The sequence below is a fragment of the Bombus vancouverensis genome, chromosome 1, assembly GCF_051014615.1.
Source record: "Bombus vancouverensis nearcticus chromosome 1, iyBomVanc1_principal, whole genome shotgun sequence".
In the NCBI taxonomy this organism is placed as follows: Eukaryota; Metazoa; Arthropoda; class Insecta; order Hymenoptera; family Apidae; genus Bombus; species Bombus vancouverensis.
Window position 1 is genome coordinate 13331430 of NC_134911.1, and position 18582 is coordinate 13350011.

General features: G+C 39.8%; 1 protein-coding gene across 3 annotated transcripts in view; it reads right to left on the bottom strand.

Annotated features, from left to right (window-relative positions):
- The window catches only part of Ddr (discoidin domain-containing receptor 2), a 219280-nt gene that overhangs the window by 7477 nt on the left and 193221 nt on the right, over window positions 1-18582 (bottom strand). For all 3 annotated transcript variants that reach the window (XM_033327399.2, XM_033327401.2, XM_076619821.1), the window contains 6 exons: window positions 17200-17323; window positions 15093-15244; window positions 13443-13756; window positions 9606-9797; window positions 7334-7426; window positions 3424-3565 (listed from right to left, as the gene is read on the bottom strand). In XM_033327399.2, coding sequence (XP_033183290.1) covers window positions 3424-3565; window positions 7334-7426; window positions 9606-9797; window positions 13443-13756; window positions 15093-15244; window positions 17200-17323 — 1017 coding nt within the window. The remainder of the gene's footprint in view (window positions 1-3423; window positions 3566-7333; window positions 7427-9605; window positions 9798-13442; window positions 13757-15092; window positions 15245-17199; window positions 17324-18582) is intronic.

Sequence of the window (18582 nt, forward strand, 5' to 3'; positions counted from 1 at the left end):
ATTACAGGTTTTCAACTTATTGGAATATATTCCATAAATTACTGGTAGTTGAAATATACATTTTAGTCGTCAAGGTAACGGGAGGAACCAGGGAAAGTTCTATCAAAATTAACTTGTGATTTGTAATTATCGTTCGAAATAGAAATTTAAATACATCGTTTACAGTGCTTCAAAGTACAAGATATGCGAATTTATCCTTCATAAAATACAATTCGTTAGATTTGCAAGTAAACATTTATCTATTTATATCGTTGCCACTATATATTTAAATAGGATTGTTTAATTAACAATGAATAAATACTATTTCTCAAAAATTACGCAATTAAACCTTACAGTACTAATGAATAAATTCTTAAAATGGTTAAAATGATATCTTATCATGCAAAAATAACGTAACACGCTAAAAACAAGAAAAAGATCAAGGCGTATTAAGTTTAACGTTACCCGCTATCATTTAATTAAAGCACGGAGGCTTGTCATTATAGAGAAACTAACATTAGCAGTTACAGCTGCGATGCATCCAATTAACACGAAACTCGCGTCTCCCCAAATATTCCTGATCCCAATTACCTCTGTAAGACAGAGAGCGAGCGGCTCATCGTGTGTCTGATCACGAACGTGCTTATTCCACTTGTCGCTCCAACACGAGTCTTTGCTTCTGCCTTTGCGAAACGCCCAAAAACTGCCACCAGAAGAATCACGCACCCCTAGTCACTTGAGAACGATACGAATTTTCAGAGATTCTCCAAGGGTAAACATCGACATCCTCCCCTTTACGACCCCTCCATCAATCCAACAAACGATCACGAAATCGTTCAGAATTTTGACGGGAAACCGACGAATGAAACGAACGTGTTCCAATCGTTGGTTAAGCAGGAAATACATATTCGTTGGACATCGAAAACGAATTGGTGAAACGCGTTTTCTGGCCAGGACTTTTACGACGGTTTCACGATGACACGAGGCCCGGGAAAACAGCGAATAAGCCCGATTCGTTAATGCCACGCGACCGCAGACAGCTCTATCGGGCTGATGCTTCGCGGTTTCGCGGATCGACAGTTCGATATCGACGGCTACAAACGAGAAATTAAAAACAGGATACACGAGAATAAAATACGTCGGGCTTGGGCGAAAGCGCGAACGCTACCGTTCGTTACACTGATATACTGGCATACCGTTCGCTGCCAATAAATTCACCGTAACCGCGCGTCGCTACGCGGAATAACGTATTTTCGCGACTTCATTCCCAGCGTGCCTGTCCATGAATGCTAACCGGCTTGTATTACTTTTGAACAACGGTCGTTCGATAGTATGACGAATAAATTAAGAGAAAAACGTATACGGCCTCGCGTTCGAACGAAATTGTCACGTTTCTTTCATGAACTCAGATGTTTGGATATCAAACATTGACTTAATTTTACAAAATGTTCTCATTTATAAAACAGATAAAAGGCTTGAGAAAAGCCTTTTATTGAAAGAAATCGAAAGACAAATTTCTTCGATTAGAATTGATGACGCATACGTATGGGACATTGGGTACATAGATATGAAATATCTGTGACGTACACGTTTGTAACATCTTAAAATCATAAAACATTTAAAAATTATTTTCGTTTTTCTATTGTTTTGTTCAGAAAGCTGTAGTCTATTATATTTTATATCTATTACACTCTCAAGTAGATGATTGTATTATAATGCGCCAGTAAGTGGTAATTTTCTTTAAGCAGCAATACTTTATCTCTCGAAAATGTAACATACAAAAACGACTTTCGGATTATTTTTCTTTGTAAAGCTTATTCTTCGATTAAAGATTTCTTTTTCAATAGAACATTCTTATCACATCTTGAATATGATATTTATCATGGACAGCCTAATAGTTGTTCATCCTCTGGTTAAAAACGTGGAGTAAAAAGAAACATCGGTATAGTAGTTGGAAAAAATGCGCAGGCCGTTATTACGCTGCGCATCAAAAATTAAGTCAAAAAGCTCGACCACCGCAAACTAGACGTTGATGTTTACCCTGCTTCTTTTATCGAGCGTGCTAACCGCAAACTGTGCACCGCGGCGGTTTGGGTACGCTTCAAAAATATCACGCATACTTTCAACGTTAGGAAACTTTTCCCTTTATGTCAGGGTACAAATATTTGTTATTGCTTACAATATAAGCACAGAGGAAAAAATGGGAACCCAGACAAAAAGAGATATAGTAATAAATATAACAAAGATCTTCATTTTCGCGTATGACGATACATCGGTTTTTTAATTCTTTAATTTTTTAATTTCCCTAAATATTTCCTAGTCGATACTTCGAATTTCTCATACCAACGAATATTCGATGAAATTATACTGTTAAACAATAAAACTATCAAAGTACCATTAAAATGCGAACGTTCTAGGTTATTAGCTCCGTAATGTGACCTAATCTAGCAGCTCCCGAACCCGCTTCGACTGCTTGAATCCACTTCGAGTTCCTCCGATCCGCATGGATCAGGCTGGATAGGTTTCTGAACAAGAAGGAGGGTTAAAACAGATCCCGCTGGATCGAGGCAGATTCGAAGTCGAAATGGGTCGAAGCACGTACAGAAGCCGCCATTAAACGGTAATCACTGTTGTTTCAACACGCCGCAACGGGGATCGTACGAATCTTTAAGGCAAATATTAGCGCAACAAAAATAGCCACAAAAAAAAAAGACAGAAAAAATAAAAGAATGGAGAAAAAAATTGGAACTTTCATCGGCCGAAGCATGGAACGTGCGAGGCTTTGATTTCAACGCAGGGAAGAGAGCGAAAACAACCAGGAGAGGGTATTCGCGAAAGCCAAACCGAGTTTCATCGCGCGGATGCGTAGCTATAGTCCATTTAAATATCACTGACCGAGGCGGCACGAAATAAAACCACTCGATCGCGTTCGCTTTATTTTTTCCTCCCATGCTTCGGCGACAAAAATCGTTTACAATTTGCTGTGTGGCGTCTGTCACGATCAAACTTGATTCGTTTTCCCTCTCGTAACCGTGAGCTATTGAAAGCATTTTCGGAATTACGGAATTATACAGAGAAGGATACATAGAGAACCCACGATTTATTGCGTCGATATTTGATTTAGGAAGCAACCGGAAAAAAGTAGCGAAGGATAAATCGACTTAATTAGAACGTACTGCAACTGTCCACCGTTGAGTCAATTGATCAAATACATTGACAAACATCGTATCAACTGTCTGTCACGCGTAGTGCTGTCAGATAGACTAACACAATTATTCTCGAACATAAATAAATCTCTAACTTTGAAAATGAAACAGAAAAAACCTGATCCGTCAATCTGACCAATCAAAGTACAAAACTATGGGTGAGTACCTTTGCTACAAATCCAATACTGGGACCAATCATTTCCCTATGATGCGGATTAACTGGTAATTAACGACTTACCATCAGCATAGATTCCCAGGCCATCCATCGAATCGGTAGAAGTGGTCGCCCTTCGACCCGGAAGTAGTCGGCTGCGTAGGCGTTTCTTCCGGAACCTAGGTCAGATACTTTCACCGTGTAACCACGACTCACCAAACAATTTCTGTAACACACCAATAAACCGATCCATCGTATATTCCACTTTCTTTCCAGTTTCTAGTTCGCCATTTTTTTCTATTACAACAGCTGGCACGCTAGTGGCTACAGCCGCTGATGGTTTTCAGCTGACCCACATTAGTGGTGCTAACTTTTTCAATATTCAGGATTTTAAATATTCGCTGGGCGAAAAAGTGGCCCGTTTTATTTCCCAGCTATTCGTTCTTTTGCTTTCTCAATCGACCATAGCGTTCCTCTAGACTTCCTATTCGAGCCAACGCTCTTTATCTGCGACAAAACCACCCCGCTACGTGAAAATACAGTAGACTTCAAGAGATAATCCGTCTTCGAGGCCGAGTGGATTATTCCAGTCTCTCCTATCCCGATACTCGAACACGTACACGAATGTATTGCTGTGAATCGCGCTTCGAAGATTGTTTACGATCTCGGGGCTGGATCAACGCGATCCAAAAGAAGAATATGGTTTTCGCACGATCCATATGTGTTTGACCAGTGACTTGATCCATCTCGACAGAGAAAATGGAAGTTTATATTTTGGGTGTAATTTTTCTCTTGTATGAGTTTACGTTTCGAGAACATATTTGAATAACAATTGTAGAACTTTTTGAAAAAAGAGTCTATAGATCCATAGTCAATATATCTACGTATAGATATCATGTGTACTTTTCTAGTCAAATATTCCGGTCTATTTTTGTAAGTATAAAAAGAACGAAGTTCTTTGGGAGCCATTATAATTATCAACTGAAACATAGCTAGTATTGGAACGCTAAAATTAAAGCTTCCAGTGAAATTTATATAATTCATCGTTTTGTCTCATGGAGGACCCTTTTTTAGGAAGCATTTGACGTTCGTTCAATTATTTAAACATTGCTACTTTCTTCTCCATACGTTGTGTCATTCCCGACAAAATAATTTATCCAAGTAAGCTAGACATAAAATCACTAAATATTTCTGATACCAGCCAGGTACACGAAATACAAACCGCTATGTAAATAAACCAAAAGCACGGGTAGCTTCTGGCAACCATTAAATTTAACAAGAAACCACTAATGAGAATGTTTTCCCTTGTGACACGCACTGAATCAACGATGTGAACGGAACTTTGTACCATGTGTCATTATCCACTAATTACGGACCATAATTCATTGTTATCCGCTTAACAATTCCTTCCGATTCAACATACCTCCCTTCACCGATGACAGTCACTCATCGTTCTACTCTATTCGTTTCTTTCTTATATATCTTCCTTTTTTTATTTTACTAATTACTTAAGGGCTAATTAGCGTTTCCGATAACAGAAAAGGGAGAAAGGGGGGTTAAAGCGAGTGGAAAGCTGGAATGATAACTTGAGGCTCGAGGTAAAACCATTTTCATCGGAACGAAAATTCAAGGTAATCTTTCGAGTCGGTCTGTCGCGCGTTCTTAAGCCTCGGCTGAGCGACGATGCACTCTAGAGGATCGTTTTCAAGAGGGACGTCGCTTTTAAACAGCTCGCTTCTACCGGAAGCGTGATTCTGTCGAACGCGACGATCGTTCAAAGTTTCACGCCGATTTCTACACGGAACTGGCCGCTTACCGCGACGAATCGAGCACAGAAGAGGTTTAGTAGCAGCTACTGAGGCGGCATTCAGTTCGCTTGTAACACGGAATAGCCGCAATCCTCGAGCTTTCACCGCATTCCCAAGGATATCTTTTCACGCCATGGTTTAACACCGTAACGACCGTTTCAGCGTTTCGCTACAAGCTTTCTAATTAATCTTTTCATACTACAATGATTATTTGACGAAATATTCTTCATTTTTAATCGAGTCGCAACGTGGAGTCACATCAGGGAGGTTGATTTTCGATTAATCGCAAACGACCTGTGCTATCAACATTAATTTCTTCGCAAACGAATTTATTTGAGGTAATTAATTTTTGCTTTTATTGAGAAACATAATGAACGCATATGTTACTATCGAGCGTTAAGATTAATTATTGGTGAAAGGTTTTTGTACACCGTGAAATATTTATTTACGACGATTTTCTCTCTCGTATATCTTCTGGAATAATTGTTTAATTTGGAATCAAAGAGAAACTGAATGTACGTACACATATGGGTATGCCACAGAAGAGTAATAAGCGTCATTTTGTAAACAGAATTAAAAGAAAATTTTAAACACGTTGCAGCGTATCGTTTATATCAAAGCAAACGTTGACCATTTAGTGAATCGTTTAGTGAACACGAGACTTTATTTTAGTAAAAAATTCTAACGAGAGCGCAAAGAATTAACAAAATACAGAAAAATATATTTTTTCTGTATATGATTTTTTTCATTAGTTAGTCGCTTACCCAGTGTGTTCTCGCTGCTCAGAACTCGTTTCTATAAATCAACTGGCAATTAATTTCATCCGCCACAGGCCGCGCGCGCGTTTCGCGTTTATGCGACGGCCGCGCCGCGGGCCATTGTAATTAAAGTTTATGATTAGAGTTAATAATTCGAACACGTGACCCAGCCATCCTCCGGTCCACTCGTTCCCTTTTAACGGTTCTGCCACGCAGAATGTCCCATAGATCTGCCAGCACAACTGGAACCAGGTAATTTCCACATCGACGAAGCTTGAGAACCTTGGTTAGGAATTGGCGACGTTGTAACCAGGGAATTTAGTCCTTATAATGCGACTCGGAAGTAGCGACGTAATGCTGCCAACGCTTCGGCAGCGTTGAAAGAAAATTGGATATGTTTATTAACGTTAATTAAAGTATATGGTAATTATCCAATTTGTTATAGTCTATAAGACTATTCGTTGTAACTTATACAATAAAGATTCTTCTTTTGGTAGAATACATGTTCATCTTGAATCTTCGTTCATGATAAAAATTGTTTTTTTTTAAATAACGATGCAGTTGTTGCTCTATATTGGTTGTTGGAAGGCTATTTTTATTCGTGTAGAAGAGTTCTCTTATACTGCGGCAAAATTTCTATGGAAATCATCGCTAATCACTGTATTTCGTAACATATCATCACAATATACGTTTCTATGATTTGGCCTCTTCTATAGTATTCTGGTATCTAATCGTAAGACACGCGACTCTTAGGTGAAGATCTCATTAACAAGTCCACACTTCAATTTTTGCCTGATTTTGCAAGAAAAATGTAACAGTTCAATGGAGTATACCGTAAAATAAGACGTTACTATTTCCGTTCTCGACGCTTTTATTCCTAAGAACTTTATCATTTCTGGGTATTTAGTTTCATCGATGACTTTTCTAATAGATTCTTAGATAAAACGTTTCCTCTTCTATTCCTTCCCCTCCCTATATTTTCCTAACGTTACATTACCATACAGATATTAATGGATTTAAAATTCATTTACTCGAAAATAATTAAAATAGAAACCTACAAAAGCAATTACACTTAGTGGAAGCTCATTAACCAGCACAACAATATAAGTGTCTCGAACGCCCAGTGCATTAACAGTTACACGCTACATTTCCCATCGATCGTTATACCATTCCCCGAAACATGTGACAAAACTGTAGCGACAATTTTGCTAGAAATACCAAAGCAGAGAAGTTACAGTTCGAACAGCATGCGCGATCGACCGGATGCCCAAACAAAAGTAGCGTTCCGTGGTCGAACGAACCGTCGACGGAGAAAACGCGTTTGCGTTCATGTGGCGAAACAGCAACGTGGCTGTACCATCGAACGTGGGAATGACTGATCGACAAAGTTCGGCTTAAAGTAATCTATGAGAAACTGTCTGTCGTTACCTTGTGGCGAGATCCCGATGCACGAAGTCCATTTCCTCGAGGTGTTTCATGCCGGATGCTATTTGCGTGGCCATGTAAACCAACGTGCCGAAACTGCAACACGAAGAACGAGACGGTTACGTTCAGAAGTTTCGCGGAGTGAAATTCTGCCTTCGTGTACGTGGTAGTCTACACGTTTAAACGTTCGTTCCGTACACAAAAGCGACTCGTTGGTATCGGCTCGCAATACCGCAAATGACGACGCTTTCGAAGCACAGACGAACGCGCGTCCACCATTTGCATTAACGACAAAAGCTGGCCAGATCGACCGCATTCCCTTCTGCATTCGTAGATATAAATTTGGTGCTCTTTTTGTTGGTCTTTCCCCTTTTTAGTGTTATTTCCTATTCAAGGCGAGTATTGTATACGAGTGGAACGTTCTTAACGTTTGCCCCTTTTCTATCCTTCTTTCTTTCTTTCCTATTTGTTTTTCTTTTTTCTCCCCTTTTTAGTTAAAATGTTCTTCTGTCCCATTTTAAAGCTGACAAAACCGAAGTTCTATCATTTTCTCTGTATCGACCTTGTCCTTTTTCATCCAAATTACAATACATACTTGTCATTATTTTGAAACAGCATGTATAATATAACTTTTCCTAAAAGGCGAAAATGGAAAAATACTGAAGAGGACGCTTTAATTACAAGAATAGTAATATAGGAAGAGGATGAAATTAGGATTTATACGAAAGAATGTAAGCACACCCAAGAGTTTGGTGGAAGAGGTAAAAGAAATAGAAAAATAGAAGAGTAAAAGATGTGTATCTGAGTTAGTTGTTAAATGATACTTGTTCTTTAGTTTCAGTTGTCTTACATTCTACTTTATACCTACCATTTCAACCAAAGATAGTCGAATAAAAATTCTCACAAAACTATCGATCCTTAGTAGCGTCATTATTCTCGGTCATCATAGCGACGAGTTTCTAACCAGCAAGAACGTACAACGACAGAGACGAGTATATGTTTGGTCGTGCAACGTGCGTGAATTCTGTTTTCGGTTCACTTCCTCGCGCGCGCGATTTATTTTCTTTCATCGTACGGCACGCGTAAATGGAAGCACGACTCGTCGAACGTATGCCGATTCGAACCGATGCAACGCGTGCTTTTTATCCTTCCTTTCCGACTTTCCAGAAACGTTTATCTCGTTAGAAATCACGTGATGTACGAATGCATCAGACTGCGGACGAGTTATTTCGTTTTATCGGTGGCGAAATATTTGTCAGGGAGTCGTTCGGTACGCAAATTTCCAGCTGGTTGTAGATCGATACGGTTCCCCGCACTGGACGAAGACAAAGAGTGAACGAGCTCTATCGGTCGTTTCTCTTGCAGTGGCCACCGGAAACGAACGCACGGGAAAAACACGGTGCGCCGACAGCTGTCACGAGCACCGATGATCTTCTCTGTCGTTCGCCTCTCATTTTCAGCCGATTTCTCGTATTTCGAGCACTTTCCAAACGATCCGCGGATACGTCGCGTTTCCACGCGCAACTCCAACGCCATTCGAACTGACGTGCATACGCGTGCGGGGCTAAAAAGATGAAAAAGGTTGGTCTCATTGCGCGTCTCAACTCTCTCGTTAAATGGAACACCATTTTGTCGCCAGCAATGTGTCGATAGTGCCAATAGCAATCGATACCTCATTTTAACAGCATGCTTTAGTTTGTCGTAATTAAGGAAAAAACGTTATCCGAAGTTCGCTGGATACGTTTTACTATTTCTCTTACATTAGTAGTTAAATAACGTGTTCCCGTTAGTTAAAATGGTCTGTCCAGTAGTTTTTCATATTCTAAGATATGTTGAATATTTAAAGGTCACTGTGCCTCTTGCCTTTCAAGTCAAGTTAGTTTATATTATACAGGCTGTTGCGAATTGATGGCTAAAAAATCAACGAAATAAAGCCATTCATAAAATAATTCTTTGACAGCAAATAAACTCATACGAAATTAAAGTAATCGTATATCCTAGATAAAAGTTTCTTCGGTTTTAATATCAAGCACATCGTAGAATCATACTGAAAACGAAATACTTCACAAGGCTCTTTATAATCTTTTGATATTCATCGTGTCGATACTTTATAATCCTTTGATATTCACCGTACCAATATCTTACTGACGTATAAAACTAAATAAAAATACAAGCAAATAGCATTTTTAAGACTCTAATAGCGATCTTTACAGTGTATCCTGCCCCATCCTTAATAAGTACCATTTCTCCGACGAGACATCGTAATTAATTATACCTGAGGGTCTTAGCAGTGTGCACAGTAGACGTTTCAGCGATGTGGCTCTGCAGATATTGATTCAAATCCCCGTACTCGCCATTTTCCGATACGATGCACATGGGATCGTCTTCGAGGCTGGCGCCGAGTAGCCGCGCGACATTCCGATCGGCCAGCCGTGCCAGTCTTTTTGCTTCCTGTTGAAATTCTATCCTGGAAAATACATGGGACACTCGGAAGTAATATCTTTATAGTCGGCTGCCCTACCAACCAGACGGCTATTGAATACTGGCGGATATACTGGAAATAATGTGAGCACTCTATCTGCGAGTATCGCGTCGTTGTACCCGTAAGCTCTTCCTTTTTCTCTATCTTTCTCTTTTTCGTTCTATATATTTGGAGCGACGAAAAGGGACGAGCGATGGGAAAACAACGGCAAGAATAGAAGAGGGATTGTAGCTACGTAACACGGGCCCAGGGATAACGGCTACTGTTGAGATTATCGTTTCGAGAACACTCGCAAGTTTCATGTTTAACAGAGCTTGCTGCTTGTGTTTCAGCTGTCTAATATTTAGGATCTCGATAAGGGCTATGTTTCTGAACGTAACAACGTCGGAAGCAGGCTCGGTCGTAGGACGAACAACAGCGCACGAAGATCGATTTCATGGATTCGTATGTTATTTGCGTAAGGACGCGTTGTTATTCGAGAAGCGGCTGCATTTATACGATGTCAGGCGTAAAGTTGCAGCGTTGGTTTCAACGAATTCCGCCGGTTTCCTCAGGCAGTAATTGTGGCGGCCGTTAACCGGTGGAAACTCGACGTCGGCCCGTCCCACTGGCTTTTAATTAATAAATTTCACTATTTTGGCTAATTTCAAGCGACAAAGAAGTTGCACGGTTAACGCCATGGCAGGTCAACTCGCAAACCGGAAAATGCGTCTCTCTGGGGGTCAGAGAAGAACTTTTCAGTAGTAGGGAAGCGAATCGAAACTTTCTCGTCGAGTGACGTATGCTGGATCGTAGTTTTTCGAAAATTCACACCGAATTTTTCTAATTAAAGTTTGAAACGATGAAAGACGGTGAAGAATATCTTAGAACTGTTTAGAGAAACGGAAAGTTTCAATGAAAACACGGCTTATCTTAAATGTTTCTTTTTGCTGGAAAATGAAATTGCCTGATCTTTTAAAGAAGATATAACAAATCCAATCGAAGATATCAGGCAATAGAAGACGTCACAGGTTTCTTTCTTGTCGCTTTTATCGGGAGGATTCTACCGTTTCTTGTGCTGGCGTGGATATCGGGCGGTCTGTCGCGCGAAAAAGGAATAAACCAGTACGATTGTACTTCCGGTGCCCCGTTAAGAGGCCGTTCGACAACAATACACGTTCCGCGAACGTTCCGTTGCCGAGCTCTGTAATCCCCGATCCTGTCTACCCGGATCATCCTTTCGCTGCGCCAGCGATAACGCAGCGCGTGTTCCTTGCCGGGACACGCTTTATCGTGTACCTCCGATCCTACTTCTTTGCCTTCCAATCCCTAAATCGATCGACTCTTAGCTTGTTAGTTATATACATATTTCTTCTTTCAAATTTGTTTCAAGCTCTATATATATAAATAATTTTCTATCTATATAGAAATTACAAGACATTTAATTTAAATATACATAAACAGTCAATAATTCATTACTCCATTGTATTAATACACCTCAGAATTATGATATCCTTAAGATGGCTGTATATTGTTTATGCGTATTGCTTGGTGTTTCAAAAATAATTAAAATGACCCTGTTATTAATTATTCTTTTATTAGGTGATCATAAAATTCTAATAAAGGCAGATTTAATTTCTGTAGATATCTCAAAATTGAAATTCTGAAAATTAGTTCTTGGCATATATCACTGCAGTTAATAAAAATTTGATCAATTACGAATGCGTTGAATGATTATGATTAAAAATTAATATGTACCTGGCAGAGTGTATACATTACATTTCATATGCAGTATATTATTAACAAAAACTTGAATGAAATCAAAACAACACGCGTTCTACTTTTCCCTCATAAGCTTATATATTCAGAATTGTTTAATAAGAAGCTTCACAACCAGAAACTTGAAGTCACAATGTTACTTTGTGCGCATTAAAAACGTTTTAACTCGATTATTAAAAGGACGGTCGAGACAGGATCGGATTTAAACAATTTCCTCGTGGTTCGAGCAGCGTCGTCAGAGAGGTTCAGGTCAAAGGGAAACTTCTGTACTGTAAATTACCAAGCTATTGTCAATCGTAGGCAACGATCCAGACAGTTTTAGGAACCGTTAAAGGCCAAACCGTCGCGAAAAGTAACAACGGCGTGGACAAGTTATTCGATTATGCGTCAGTCACTGACCGTTTAAACACTTTCTCTGCATTATCGCGTCGCAGCAACTTAATACACGGGCCACGTCATTATGTACGAAATCACTTTGCGCCACGTTTATCGAATTATCGTATTAACGCGGCCTCTCTAAATATAATCGATTGGGATAATTTTCTATCGGTGCCCTATATTTCACAGCAAATCTCCTCTCCCGTTTGGTTGATACGAGAGAGAGGAGACTGGGATGGATAGTAAATGAATCAGAATAACGGTGTATAATTGAGCGGGATAATTTTCTCCCGATTATGCTATACTTTCCATATTTTTGGATTGGCGTGAAATATCGGACGTTTAATAGTTCCGGCCACTGTATTTAGCGACATAAACGAGTACTCCAATAACGTGTTGTTCGATTCATTTCTATCGGCTAATTTAATTATGGCCGTAGCTGCTATCGATTCCCGATTTTCCATGCGACGCCCTCTTCTGTTTCGCTTACAAGCGCGTGAAGAAATTACCACGGTAAATCGTAACAAAAAATACTTAGCGAACATGGACTGAAAGGTTTATTCATTCTCGAGACGCGAACCGATAATTTGCTTTCGTACAGATATTCTTAATAATTTCCTGTTCGTTTTATAGGATTCGCTACATGGGGTGTCTGTTTCATTTCATTCCTTTCTCCTTCTCTCTCCTTTTTTTTTTTTTTTTGTATTCCAGAGAAAGGTAAATGCGTTCAGAGGATAGGATCGTTCGCTTGTTTGTCAATAACAGCCTCCGATACGTTGTTTTCATTCACGCGCTGTAACAACCGTTCTACGTGCGCCACACGCGACAAACTATTACTCAATTATTACTCTGCTATTGACACGACGGCAATTTATTGCGCTGCAGCTGGATACATTTCGAAGCCAATGCTTCTGCACCGGCTGTCATACCGAAATTCTCTGCCAATTTTCATACGTACAATCAATTTATACCAGAAACCCTCCTTCGATGAAAAATATCTCAATCAATTCCTACCAATTATTTTGATAATACCCGATCGAACATTCGACTGTCGTGAAATTTTGAATTTGAAATGGAACTTTCGAAAGTACTATACTATCAATTCTCTTCATCGAAACATACATATATACAATCGTTATCAATTATTTTAATAACATCTAACCAACCATATTTCTATCGCCTAACTACTTATCACCTTATCGCAAAAGTTTAAATCTGAAGAAACCTCATGTTTTTCAAAATTATCAGCAAAACTTTCACAATGATTATACCACGAACATTCTTCGACGAAGAATATATACAATTCCTGCCAATTATTTTCACAATACCCGTGCAAATATTTGAGTTTGTACCACGCGTCTTGATATTTCGAATATGAACAAACTGAAAATAATTCTTATCGACACTTTTGAAATTATTTGCTTAATATCGTGAAATTTCCGGATGATGCGAGGTTCGACGACTCCGCGATGCTCGATAATACAAGAACCTTACCTAAGCGCATCCAAGGAACCAGGTCTCAGGGACTTAACGATCACCAGGTCGCTGCTAGTGTTCCGGAAAACTTCGTCGTATCCAGGAAACCTGTCGACCTCGCAAATGTGAACGTCGCCGAAGTATCCGCAGCCGAGGTTTTCAACGATGTTGAGTTTCTCCCGGGGGAAGTCTAAGATGCACTCGGGCACCTCGTCTTCCTCCTCCGTAAGCATATCCTCGGGACTGTAGCTTGTCATGCTACTGGAGGCTTTCGCGCTCATTGGCGGCGGCGTGCTCGGTGTCGGAGACGGCGGTAACGGTGGCAGGGAATTCTGTAATAAAAACCAAGACGTGGTAATGCCATGGATATCAGTATCGGGTTACCTAAGAAGAGATATTTTAGAAGAAAATTCAAAGTTTCTTCTTGGTTCGCATCTACGGTATTTTCATACATTTTAATCGCATTACGAGTCTATACTCGTTAACTTAATAATGATAAATGTTAGCTCTTTTTACAATTTTATTTCTGCTGCACCTTTTGGATCATTAATGTTTCTTTTTTATTCTTGTTTTTATTTTATTTTTGTTATTATGTTGATTGAAAGTAAAGCGATATGGACATATAGAAAGTTGCAGGACCGCAAGAAGGATAGCCATGCAATGCTATATTTAACATATAATGCTAGCTGTATGCTGTATGCTCTATATAGGAAACAAATAATATAGCAAACATTTCCAATATGGTATTGAACAAGTATTTTCAATTCTAGAATCAGACTACAACGATGAATGTCTAATTATTCACGAATCAAACGATTAATTTTAATGAAGTTTAATCACATTGACTTCCGCATAGCTGATATAACAAAAAGCTACCATCTCACACAAATAACCGAAACAAAAATGAATGGCGAATTAGCAACACCTCGCTATAGTATTCCACTGTTAAAATCACGCGAAGGATTTGGGGCAAACGTAGTCAGTCCAAAAATAAGAGTACAAATTAAAATACTCGTTTACTACATGCACGTTATACAATCAATAATCACAGGCCCTCACGCTATCGGCCGGTGATCAGTGTATGCTTTTGTAAGACGTTTCCTTTCCCAAGTCTCACATTAGTCATGATTGATAGTTCTTTTTGGTTGCCTTGTTTTTCATCCATTAAGCTTCATTATACCCTGCGCGAATCGTTTTAGCACGCGCCGTTGGGCGCTGTACGGCGAACTTTAAGCGCCCTAATTTACAAAAAAAAAAGAAGAAAAAAGCGAGAAAGACGAAGAAAAGGGACGAAAAAATTTGGAAGAAAAAGAAAATAAGAATGAAATATAATAAATTAATCAGGACGCTAATTGCCTCTACCAAGATAAAACGTAAAATACATAACTGACCATACACGCGCGTGTGTATGTATGTGTGCTTGATGAAAACAACGAGGCGTTAGGAGGATTCATTGGACAAGCTCGCGGCAAGGCCCGCGAAAGGGAAACGATTCAAGTAGTTGCCACGATGGCGACGAAAGATCCCAGAGTCACGAACCAGTGTTTGACACAGTTTCAGGCCAAGTGGCCCGCATTAATACCCTCCCACCGTCAGCCCACAAAACTACTCCGCGACCAGGACTAATCGTCACGGATCGCATGTCTGCCGTACATTTTTGATACTCACCTTACAGATCTCCGTGCTGGCGTAATACTTTTCCGGTGGTGGCGGTATGGGCGGCGGATTAGATGGATATTCTTGAACCGGCGGAATTGGCCTGGCAAGATTGATCGCCGTGCTCAGCAACAGCGGAATAACCGGCTGCACCTCCGTGATCCCTGTCCGCCGATACCGTGAGCGGAAAGGAAAAAAGAATTTTGACAAGGTTAGAGACACGATGGCCGCCGTGCACGAAAGAAATTACCCCGGGCGCGTTTCAAACCTCCCCCCCCCCATCCCGCGTCCTGCCCCTGCTCCCGCTTCATGTTCCTCGAAACTTTCAAACGAGCACTTCCTCTCGTTTTATATTTTTCCTCTTTCGTTTCTTTTTTAGGGGAGTTCTCTCTCGGTCATTTTCTTTTACCGAGCACTATCTTTCTTCTGTTACACGTTCGTTTTATTATGATATAAGAATGTTTTATCCTCTGTGTTCTCTTTGAGATGGTTTATGATAGTTTTTATGTATCCCCTTGTGCTTTGAATGATGGCTTCAAATGAGAGGGAAATATGTGATTTTGCAGTGAAATCGCGACTAGCAGACGAGTTTAACTCGATGCATTATATAAGGTTATTCGTTATATATCGCAGTTTGCGTGATTAATTGATAGCGAACTAAAAGTTAGGATTAACTGAGCGAAATTTATTTTTAATTCTACTGGTTCGAGTGTACTCGGGGTAATTTTACACCGTTCTGAGAAACAGTACCGTCGGCAAGGTAGCAGAAAACGAAATAATTGGTCAACTATTTGAGCAATGCAGGCACGATGTGGCAAAAAACAGTGGTTTGAAACAGTATTCGTTGTTAAGTTGAATTCTTTTCCTTGAGCTTTATGAAGCTTTATACGAGAATTAATCATTGTGGAATTTCATTTGACTTTTAAACATTTGAAAATAAGCGAGGAAGGAATGCATGGATATATGAAAATTTTGTAGCTGCGAATAAAGATTAAAACGAATTAAAGGGTCCTGGTAAATGACGAGGCTCGTATATGATTTGTGCTCGTGCAAGCCTCGTCTTTAAGTACTATGAACTCTGTAATAATCCATCGATCATTAACCCGCAATTTAATTCGGACGTTGTGTGCTTGCATATCGTGGTAGGTGTTGCGTTTATCATCACGACCAATGGCTATAGCCCACCGTCGATTTTATGTAATTTTAGTCAAACGCAAACTCGATAATGCACCGCAACGTGGAGCCACTCATTTCGAGTTTTCCCCGCTGTTAAATTGCACCGCGCACTAACAAATATCGAAGGGATGAAACGTTAGCAAGACCACCGCGGAACTACCATAAAATCGCTTACTTTTAGCAGACAAAAACTTTGAACTCGATGCATTAAATTACGAGGTACTCTGCTTCTATTAACCATTATTTAATGTAGCAACTATGGAACTCAAAACTTTCCTACGTAAATCAATAGCGACTGAATTGAAATCAAAAATAGAAGAATTCAACAAGTGTGTTAATTATTTGTTTAAAATATCCAAAAATTTTCAAAACTAAAAATTCTTTCAATGGTTCTCATGTACCACACGATTGATACGTTGAAATATTTTTTTATTAAAAAAATCATATCCATCGTACACGTTAATATATTAAAAAATAATATCCATAAATTTTTAGAACAACTAGGATATTAAAACCATGGAACAGAATCCACTACACTTCGTTAATGCTTTATATTAGCTTTCCACATTGCAGTCTCACAGCTAAATTAATTTTAACCCAATCTCGCGCACCTGTACATTTGCTGGAACTACCAGCGAAACCATTGCCTTCCTCGCAAACATATTACACCGAGCCGATCAAAGGGTTAAACGCGTGTTGGCTCCAACTCTCTACTTTGGCTTATTACGAAAATTTCGAGTTTTGCCGTATCAAATGGTTCCTGGGGGCGGGGCTCCGTGTTAGCGGTTAATAATTCTGGACAACGGGTTACGCGGGGCACGTTGATAATCGTGAAATTCAGAGTAGCGGGGTTCTCTGTTCGAATTAATTTAAATCGGCCTAACCGTGCATGCACGCGTAGAATTCGAAAGGCTTAAGTGTCGCACTTAACGTCGCTACCAACCGCTGTAATCCGTGATAGTTTTGTGTAGTTGCGGTGTCGTCATGGTGCAGGCGGCCGGGTGGTACTGCGCCGGAAGCGGAGGGCAAATTGGTCCCTTGTCCTCACCCTCCTCCTGCACGGAGACCTGCGGCCGAATATTGAGCGTTCCTGTTAATGTACCTGACATTTATGCACACGTCGCGCGTGTATACCACGCGAGTAAAAGCGATACGCCACCGGAAACTTTCCGTCACTTCATGCCACCACTTCTGTCTCGCCCCAGCGCACCCACCCCGTCCACGAGCATTCCGAATATTCATGGCCCATCGAGGCATGCTTTTTGTTTTATGAATATCCGAGGAAAGATCAACCGATCACCCGTGTATTTCATGATAATTATACGCTGATAATTATTAACGTTCCCTTATTCTGAATTTTTATTTATATATTACAATTATTACCTTTATAGGAATTTCATTTGTTGGCGGTTGTTGGTTATTTAAATCGTTCAAAGGTATTCGTTATTGTTGGTTACACAAAATATTTCCACATCTACATATACACTTATGGTAATGATCAGAAATTATCCACGATACTCTGTGTATATTTATGACTAACATATTAAGGTATGAACAATTGATATATAAATGGAATATAGTTCGACGATTACGCGAATCGATACGTGCGCGAAATGTTAACAGTTATTCAAGTGGTCGAATAAAATAAGACCACCGAAAATCAAGTTGTCCGAGGCATGAGCAAAATTTGCATGAATTTTTTCTCCACCAGTTTTACATTCTCATTGCATATTTACACACCAAACTGATACTTTCATGTTATAATATACCCGATGCATAATTCATTTGGAGCGCGGCACTGCTTCTTTACTCGTTTTTTCTCACGCCTTTTATATTCTATCACCTGCATCACTTTTTCAACAACACCTGCCTGCTTCTTTAACGAATACTCAATTACGGATTATGCAATCTTTTTAAAGCGGGATCAATAATCACTCGCTCGATTCCAGGTTTTCCAAATATCGTTCGCGTTGCGAATTTAAGACAAAAGATAGAAGAGAGATTCGGCCGTCAAAATTCAATTCCGGGCGACGCGGTGCTGGTTTTATCATGAAAAGCATATCAGCCGTCGTCACGATCGAAAGAACCACAGAACCGCGGCATAGCGTAGCGTGGCTAATAATTTCACACGACGTAATTATCGACACAATGCATCGATACGCATTCAACGGTCCACGTAATTCTCCTGAATAAAATTTAACCGTATCATCGGGTAATTATCAGTCTCGGCACTCCCTGGCAGAGGAAATCGGATCAGAGGATCGTTCAGATCGCTTCGTTCGTTCATAATCAACCTCTCTTTTCAATCAATAATTTGTTAAAGTAA